Genomic DNA, 9,779 nt, shown 5'->3' on the forward strand with positions numbered 1-9,779 from the left:
GTCATCCTATGATGCACCATCACGGGCTAGCGACGTCCTGGTGATTCCTCTATAGACATCAGAGTAGTTAAGCTCCCAATTCCCAACCCTAAATCCCCACCCCTAATCTCAATTTCTAGTATAAATTTTGGTGACTTATAAGCAAGATATCAATCTATTGAAGACGAGCAAGACTGTCGTTTTAGAGGTTACCATCTCCCTCTAATTTTGTAGGTTTATTAGGCCAACTTGCAAAAAGGGCTTATGGGTTAATGCCATTTTTATCTTATTGTTGTGTTAAGTCAACCATCTCAAACTTTAGCGCATTGACTGATCATGTGTTGAGCCATGTGTTTGGATATTTGAAAAATTATATGAGCGGAATTACCGCTGGGAAAGCCCTTTCATTACCGGGTCCAAACCCCCCTTTAGTACCAGTTATGCAACCTGTATTGCTAAGTCAGTACTAAAGGGGTTCTTTAGTAACAGTTCAACTAACGGTACTAAAGGGATCTTTTAGTACTGGTTGGGGAGACCAACCGGTACTAAATTATCTGCCACATTGCGCGTGGCCGAGGCTAATTTAGTACCGGTTGGTCTCCCCAACCGGTACTAAATTCTTTTTTCTTTTATGTTTCTTTTCTCATTTTCTTTTCCGCTTCTTTATTCTATATTAGTATTTCGTATTTATTTTCTTTACGTATACTAGTCTAATACGCAATATATATATAAAGTTATATTTGATCTATAATATTATATTTGAGATAATATTATACATAGACATATCGTGCATACACATATACGAATAATATTACATTGCATAAACTCTCCAAATTCAAAATTTTGGATCAACTATTCTGAACCTGAGTCCTAACGGTGATGTAGATTTGATCCATCGGGGGGGCCGGCGACGCCGGATTGGGGAGGCGCTGGCGGAGTTGGGGAGAGGAGGGCCGGCGGCGGCGGAGTGGGCCGGGGGAGAGGCATGCACGATGTCCGTTAGGGAGGAGGCCGGCGGCGTGTCATCGGGAAGGACGTCGGGGTGGTGGCGCGGAGGATCTGGAGGGCCGGCCGCGACGTCGTCGTCGATCGAGATGAAAAAATCGCTAAGTGTTGAGGGATGGGAGAGGAAGATGATGTGGTTAAATACCCCCTAGCATCGGTGCTAGCCAGCACCACGTCATTCTACAGCTTTAGTACATTGTTTAGATGGATTGCCTTCTGAGAAATCATGTTGAGGAATGCACATAGCTTCACGATTCCCATTCTCACATTCTATGGTAGAATACCTCTCAGTGCAACAGGCAGCAATTGTATCATCAGGACATGGCAGTCATGGGCCTTTAGATTTATGAATTTTTCTTATCTTTAATATTTATTATTTCTTGCATATTCGAGGAATAACCGATGAGACCTTGATACTATTTAAGCACTCAAACATACTTTCCTTCTCTTCCTTGCTGAGAGTGTAACTAGCAATATGCAAGTAATGTCCATCATCTCTCTTTTCTAGATGTAGGCCATCTTGTTGTTTCATACATTTCAGGTCCCGATGTGCTTCAATCGTATCCTTTGCCTTTCCATATGTACCCAGGAAGCCAAACACGTTCACGCAAAGATTTTTTGCCAGGTGCACCACATCGATTGCATTACGGACCTCAAAGACTTCCGTAGCTCCCAAAATATACACTTCTTCCACATGGGTACATGTCCGTCCTCGTCGTTCGAAACAGGTTGGCTACCAGAGCCTTTGACAGCCGGTACTAAAGGGGTCAGGGGGCTCTTGGGGAACTAGCCGTTAGATCCGGTACTAATGCGGTACTAGTGCTCACATTAGTATCGGGTCGAAAACAACCAGTACTAAGTCTCGGGACAAATGTCGAGTTTTCCGGTAGTGAATGCAGTTTTTTTTAAAAAAAACATATCTTTTGTAGGTTTATAGATAGTACATAGAGAAAAAGTAATGGTCAAAACTATGTTTTGGAGTATAGTTTATTGATCAAACAAATTTCCGAGAATTTATTGTATGTCACCTAGTATTTTATCACTAGCTCTTTTCGAGTACCAAAAGAGGCATGCCAGTTGTTTTTAAAATCTATAAGGATCTATGATCACTCTTGCTATTTATAGATGGATACCGGATTCACATCATTTCACTCTGTTTTGTCAGTCAACTCTTTTGGTCTTGCTGGTTAATCAACCGTTCAAAATGTGGTGAGTCAAATTATCCAAGTTAAAACCGGTGCCATGAGCCAAAGGACGAGTCTCGCGTGCAGTTGGTGCCATATGGGGCTGGGTCCACGTGACCTGTCGTGAGCCAAATTGTTCCCACGAGGCCACGACTCGCCGACGAGTCAAGATCCAAAAAAAATGTATTCATCTGCCAAAATCGGAATCGTACAACAAATCATGGCACACCCAGCATCTCACGGACAAATCTATGTACAGTAGAGTAATGTGAAGCAGCTCCGTGTAGGAACAACAGAGGAAGCTTCCGAAATCCCTGTGCGAGCTGAGCAGCCGATCGAAGCCTGTCAGAAGGAAGCGGCGAAGCGGGCGGAAGCGAAGACCTGCCTCGCCTTGCCACGATCCGTGGCGCTCGGCAGCCTCGCCATCGCCGGCGCCACCGGAGCATTGGCCGCGGCGCCCCCGTCCACGTCGATGCGCACCTCCGGCGGCGCCCCGTCCTCGGTGGGCGCGGACGGCGCGGCGGCGGCCGGCGGCCCGACGACGACGTCGGCGCGGCAGAGCGGGCACGTGGCGTTGCCGCGGAACCAGGCGTCGATGCACTCGACGTGGAAGCGGTGGCCGCACCGAGGCAGCGCGCGGGCCTTCTCCCCGGGTTCGAGCTCGGCCAGGCAGACCGCGCAGTCCCCGCCCGCGCCCGCGCCGACCGCGACCACGGGTATCGCGGCGAGCACCGCGGGTTCGAGCCCGCGCGGGGAGGGCGCGGAGCCGTCGTGGTCGTCGCCGCCGCCGGCGATGGCCAGGCTCCGGAGCAGGCGGCGCTGGCGGCCGCCGGCGAGGCGGCGGCGGCGGGAGGTGCTGTAGAGGTGCAGCACGACGAGCGCCAGGAGCACGCCCGCGAACGCCCCCGCCGTGGCGAGCAGGAGCTTGCCCGCGACGGCGTAGTTCGCCGGGTTGCTCACCTGCTGCGACCGCGAGGCAGGGCCATACGGCTGCTTCGCGTCAGAGGTGTTGAACACATGGTTAGTGACGGGAACTTCGCCGCACGGGGTCGTCTCGTCGTGCGCCTTGGGGCCCGTGCCGTTGCCGTCGCCGGCGCCCATGGTCGGCGGCGGTCGAGCGCTCGGCGAGCTGAGCTGCGCTTCGCGGGAGGTTTGGCTTGGTGTCCGCCTGTCCGGGGCGCGCGGGAATCCGGCGAGCGCGGTTACTTATACGTGGATTTGGGACGGAAATACCCTTGTTGAGGCTGGAGACGGGACGGGAGTGGAAGGGTGGGAGCGGGCTTTCCCCGTTGGCTGTCTGGCCGTCCGGGGCACGCTGGGTTGAACGGAGAGGCAGCAGTCCAGCCCGTCTCCGTCGGCTGAGCCCCGGCTGACTGGCTGACCGTCCGTGCGCCCGACGGAGGACAGATGAACGGCCCTGATGCGTGCGCCGCGCGGTTGGAGGCGCACGGTCAAGGCCAGAGTTGACTACTGCGCCGCTAGTCTCGTCTCCTCCGCCTCCCATTGGGATTCGCTCTCTCTAGCTACCCCCGCTGGGACGGGACATGGAAGTCGTTGCTGGGCGCGACTTGGACCGGGGCAAAGTTTCCCGGTGGCCGGGGGACGGACGGCGACGGGCCGCGCGAGCGCGTGGATGGTCGGTCCCCGGCGATGGTCGATCGACCTGCGAAGCTTCGCGGAAGCGAGGCGCTCGTTGTCGTGACGCCAGGCGAGGCGCTCGGCAGTGGCGTCGGGCTGTGGCCCTGTGGGCCGCGGGACCCAGCCATCCAGGCGGCCAATTCAAACGAAGCAGCAGCAACGAGTATCCTTTGGATGCAATCCGGGACCGCCGGGCCTAGCGGACGAAGCCCGGGGAGGAGGAAACCGCACGGATCAGGACTGTGAAATAAAACACGATTGCGTGCTGCTGAGGCGTCCAAGCACGCAGGAACCCCGTCTGCATTTGGGTCACTGACGTGTGGATCCAGATCCATGATGTAATGGTTATACGTGCGGATCCGGATCCACACATCAGTAATTTAATCATAGACACACCAACTACAGAGGATCTTGTTTCGTGAGGAAGTAGGCTGGTCGTAGATACAGATAACATAAGCGTGGTTCCGATGATGCTGAGAGCATCTCCAACCGGTCTCTCAAATTTGAACTCGTATTTCATCATATGACGATCTCTCATCCACATTTCAACCTTCTACTTCTTTGTGCACTCCAACTGATCTCGAATGCATCCCTACTTTCCACCCACCTCTATTGTTTATTCATATCTATATCTTGTAGGTAACAAGTTTACGATTTTACAGTTTACATGTAAACGGTATTGTTTGCAACTACTATTCATGGAAGAATATTATTTTTGCATAGGAAAATCAAACCAAATATCATTTGATATTGAAAAAAAGCAATAGCAATTTCCCTATCAGGTAAAATCGAGCACGCAGCAGCAAAATTCTATCTTCCTATCTCTACACGGAGCAGCACCAATCTCCATCTCACAGCAGCAAATTCTCTACTCACATCTCCATACACGGAGCAGCAACAAAAATCGATTCTCTTTGCTCCCGTCGATCTCTCTGGGCGGGTGGCGCACGCAGGGCCTGAGCGGCGGCTTGGCACTTCGGCAGGGTGGGGATGCGACGGTGCAGGCACAGATCGAGGCAGCGGGCCTGCCGGCGTCCGTGCCGGACGTTGCTCGAACGAAACAGGGAGCGCACTGCAAGCACCGGCCGCGCAAGCATGCGTATGGACGGCGGCGGATCTTTCCGGTTCGACTCTCTCTGGTGGCAGCCTGCGTAGACTCAGCCTGGTTCTGCGTAGACTCGGGGCTTACGGGGGGCTTATGGGGTGTAAATATGCTGGTCGGTAAATCTGCATCCCATAATGCCGGATAGACTAAGATGGTATTTGCTGAGCAAGATATGAGCACCTTGCGCATAGGCTAAGGCAGAGTTACTACCACCCATTCTCTCTCCTCAGTTACTCTCCTCCAGGACCGGTCCTGATATTGGAAAGGTCCAAGGTGAAAGTAAAACTCGGTGCCTTTTAATATAAACATTATAACAAAGATATATGAAATGTTACCAATAAATACTTAAATGTATCTAAAAGTAATATTCATATCAAATTATTTATACATATTACTTTAAAAGTTTCTTCTAATATTTCTCAATGCAAAGTTACTTGTGATAGTGTTGATGTCAATCTCATCCAACAATTTATCCATAGCTCCTCTCTGTGATTCATCAACTCATCCACACGTCTTTTCCTTTTCCTTTTCTCGTAACCTGATACATATTTTCTAAACGACATGATATCCCACAGTGTTGAAATTATTATAAATACACAATAGTTATAAATCAGTTAAGATTAAATAACTTGTGGCAGTGAATTAATAATTAATGCTATGGAGAATTGGGGAATTGGCAATCGAATCACCCGATCACAGAAGTGAATTGGCGCCAACTGTAAGGTCCGCAAGCAACAAGCCGAGAACTGGCAGCGCGTAGGGGTTCTCCGTGCTCACCGAGTGCTTCCTCGTTGTGCGCTCGTTCAGCAACACCACCTCATGGTCACTCAACGTGTGCAACTGCATTCATGCACGCACGCCGCAGATTGGTCAGGAACAGCGATTGTCGGGCTGCCAAGGTTGTGCGCGCGCGCGTATACAGCGATGAGTACCATACCTGGATGCTGGCGCAGACGCGTAGTCCAACAGCTGGTCATTGACGCGCACGACGTGGCGGCAGCCCTGGCCCCTGGCCCCTGGCGGCGGTCGAGAGTTTAGAGTTTTAATCACAATTTGGATAATCCCTTGACCCTAGCGGCGGCTCCTGGATGACGCGTTCCTTCTATCTGCGTTTTCCTATCTTACGTCAATCCTTCCTAAATCCTAATCCTAACTACGTTCGTTTGACCAGGGGTGGGCCCCCTGCGATTTGGGGGCTTGGGTGGCCGCCTGCCCTGACCTCCCATGGCTGGCCCTGCTCTCCTCGTCGATCCCCCCACCACTGCCGCTCAGCCACCACCGTTGCTCGCCTGCCACACCGCGGCCACTCGTCCATGACCGCCCGCACCCGACCCTCGCCGCCCACTGGCACAAACATGCCTTACCCGCACCGCTAGCACCGCGACAATTCCCAAGTAGCAGGAGGCTCCCGGGTGCCGGCGGTAGAGAAGAGGGCCGTGGGCGGTATGCGCTGTTGTTTCGCGCCCGCCCGCCCGCCACAGCAAACTGCCGATCCAGTTTCTTTACACTCTTCGAGAGGAGAAGAATGGCGTTTGTTTCTGACTTTTTGAGAAGGAATACCATTTCTCTTTGAAGGAATTTAGCTTTCACCTCAAATTTGGTCCGCATTGAGCTGTTTGTCTTGACAAAGCTTGCTGCGGTTTTTCTCGGCATGGTTTTTGGGCTGAAATATCTGATCAGATTGTCCATGGCAAATTTGAACCTCGGTGCAATGACATTCAGAATCCAACCCTTTGTTTGATGCACAAGTGGTTGGCCATCACTCTCTTTCCAAGAGATTTGGCCCGTACGCAATGATGAGTTGATGATCTTATATGGCATAGTCAAGAAGATCAAGGTTTCTCTTGTCAAGGCTATGGTTAGACAATGGCTTGAGAATTTTAAGATGACGGGTCCAATTGAGTGCACTTCTTTGATCACTCACGTCGCTTTGAGGATCAAGGCTATAGATGGGAATGCTATTCCTTTTATTGAGACGTCTCGTATTCACATCGGCGAAGTGTATTTGGTTTATGGTCACACACATAAGAAGTGCTCGGATGACTTTTTGGTTTTGTTCTTTCCTGGCTATACAAATGAGATCCCGTTACATAACCTGAGGCTTCGTTTGTATAACTGCCGGTCGCTAATCATGCCTCTTGTGCCACAAAAGGAAGCTCGCAGGACCAATGTTTCTGGTGTCATGACAGAATGACACGGAGCATGTCAAGGAGTGTAGCCATGCAACAGCCGCCACCACCATAGCCAAAGCCTTAGCCACAGCCTTCTGTGTACCCAGCTCAGGTGGGATGGGCCACAGGTGGATATGTGCTTGGGGTAACACCGAGTACAGTTCTGGTTGGGACTAACCCTCCTATTAGCACGAGGCTAGTGGTTCGGTGTGGTAGAGCGCGGGCAGTAATGAGTGGGCACAACCGATCCATCGGGACCGGTCCACTAGTTCCAGCTCCGGTGGTGTTCCTTCCACTTACACCACACGACGCTCGTTCTCAGCTCGAGATCACTCCGGTCTTGCTCAGTAGCTAAGTGAGCTCACTATGCATACCAACAACGTGGAGGAGTTGATGAACCAGCACATCCAATCCACTTAGGATTGGTAGTGACAGACTAGGGAAAGGATCCATGCCATGCAGTAGATTCAGCAGTAGCATCAAGAGGAGTTGAGGGCTTACTTTCGTTGGATGGGGTATAACCCCAACCAGGAATAGTTGCTCTGTTTATTTCCTCTGATATATCTAGTTAGAACTTAGTATCCTACCTAGTTTTGAGTTTGTTGGCTTGCATGATCAAACCTTAGCTTGAAACTTTTGGGTAGCAAAAAGCATGATCTAAGTCCAGGTTATTGTGAGATATGATATGGTAGAATAGAGTTGCTATAATCTTGTTCTACGTGATGCTTGATATCCGGAGTTTTATTTTCAAAAATGACAAAATGATAAGTTCCTCAGTGATGAGAAATTCCTATCTAAAATCATATGTTGATCGTATTAAATAGCCTCCACATATGCAACTTGTTCTCTCATTGAGCTTTGTCAAATTATTGTAACCCTTAGTGAGATGCTTTTCATACTCCCATGATTAAGATCACGTACATGCCACCACCATATGCTAAACTTCTACACTGGAAGTTAGCAATCATGCCATCCATCCATCAACAAAATAAAGCTCCATATTGCTTTATGACCTCTGTCTCCAAAGTTACCCTTGCAAAAGAGACATGGGCTATGCAAAAAGAAATAAAAGACATGCTCATGAAAGCATGATGAAAAAAAAGATAGCTCATGTTCCAAAATAAAAGGCAAAGGAGAGAGATGGATCATACAAAAAAGGACTCCATACACCACCCACCATATCCACCGTCCACACTCATGCACATCTTCATTAGGTTGTATGACTTGTTTCTCCAAAGGATCCGGTCTTTGACTTAGCAATATATGAGAAACAAGTATGCCTTCATTCTTCCCGACCTATAGCTCCACATATAAGCTTATTAGGAGTAGGTTGTGAAAGAAAGATAAAATCATGCCTTGGTGAGGAATCATACACATTGAGCGATCCGAGAGTATCATTTGAGGAATTTTGATTTCTTTTGAAAAACTTTGCAAACCCTCCAGATTGATAGCTGATCAAGGTATGAGTGAATGGTGCTCTACGAAACTGTTCTATCTCTCAACCACCCAAGACAAGGTGAAACTACATGCCCCATAGGAGTAAGGTAAGAGGTAAGATCTATGCTAACTTATTCAATTCATGGTAGAATACTTTGTTGTAGGCATGGCATAAGTTAGGAATACAACATAGTATCAACTCTTGATCAACCAACATAAGTCTTAGCATTTGCTCGAGATGAGCAAAGGGCTAGCTTGGGGGAGTTGTTGACGGTCATTAAGTACTAAATATAACCATCAATATTTTCAAGAATAAAAGAGGATTGGCATTTCTTACATGCATATTTAGTTAAGAATAATGTAGTTCCACATGTACTTGGAGAATATTTGGTTGCATGTAAATAAACACAAAAGGAAGGAGAAAACATACTCCCATGGCGAAGAAACACAACTCCAATCAATGAGAGATCGCCACATGGGCAGCACATGGATTGAAGGGCCCACAAACGGCCTCAAATTGCCTTAACACCGTGTCAACACCAAGCACCGCCTTTTGAACCCACATGTCAGACTACCAGGCGAAGGCGGTCACGAGGAGAGCCACTAAGAGTTTTGCCGAACCCTTGAATCGGCCGAACCACCTCTAGCACCCCTCATGATCAGTTTCCACGTGGCAGCGGTTGACGGCTTCCTTAGGTCAATTAGGGTTGATTCCCTAAATATTCTGTCATGTAACCACCTCTATGAGCTATAAATAGAGGGGTGTGCTCTCCTCTCCAACACACACCACAAGTTGAATCACTCTCTCCCTCATAGTTTCCAAGTTAGTGGGTTAGGATAGAGAAGCTCTACTTCAGGGTTCCAGGTCTTTTTGGAGTTCACGGTATGGCTCTTGTATCTTTTATTCCTTGGTTGACTTTATGCTATTCAAAGTATCTATCTTGTTCATATAGTGTTATGGTTGGTTCTTATATGCGTGAGTTAGTCTTATACCCTTGCTATACTGATATGCTAGGCTTATATGCTTGTATGCTAGTCGTATACCCTTGCTACCGTAGTATAGGCTTATATGCTCTCATGTGTGCCTTCACCATGCTATAGTACATACCTTGTGTGCATATATACCATGTATAGGCATAGTCGATCTATGCTATGATATCGGTTCAATGGCTCTGTCTATGGTGGCTTCAACCTTTGCCACAATAGCTCAGGATGGTTGGAGTATTGTTAACAATGCAAGCATGGTTCTTGGATTGTTTA

The 9,779-nt window shown here is 49.0% G+C and overlaps 1 protein-coding gene across 1 annotated transcript; it reads right to left on the bottom strand.

The window, feature by feature from the left end:
- Window positions 1-2,333: 2,333 nt before the first annotated feature.
- Window positions 2,334-3,728, bottom strand: LOC117855794 (E3 ubiquitin-protein ligase ATL41). Its single transcript, XM_034738178.2, has one exon. The coding sequence runs from the start codon at window positions 3,267-3,269 to the stop codon at window positions 2,514-2,516; it is 756 nt and encodes a 251-aa protein (XP_034594069.1). The 5' UTR covers window positions 3,270-3,728; the 3' UTR covers window positions 2,334-2,513.
- Between the last annotated feature and the right edge of the window lie 6,051 nt (window positions 3,729-9,779).

This window comes from Setaria viridis, chromosome 5 (genome assembly GCF_005286985.2).
Source record: "Setaria viridis chromosome 5, Setaria_viridis_v4.0, whole genome shotgun sequence".
Lineage (NCBI taxonomy): Eukaryota > Viridiplantae > Streptophyta > Magnoliopsida > Poales > Poaceae > Setaria > Setaria viridis.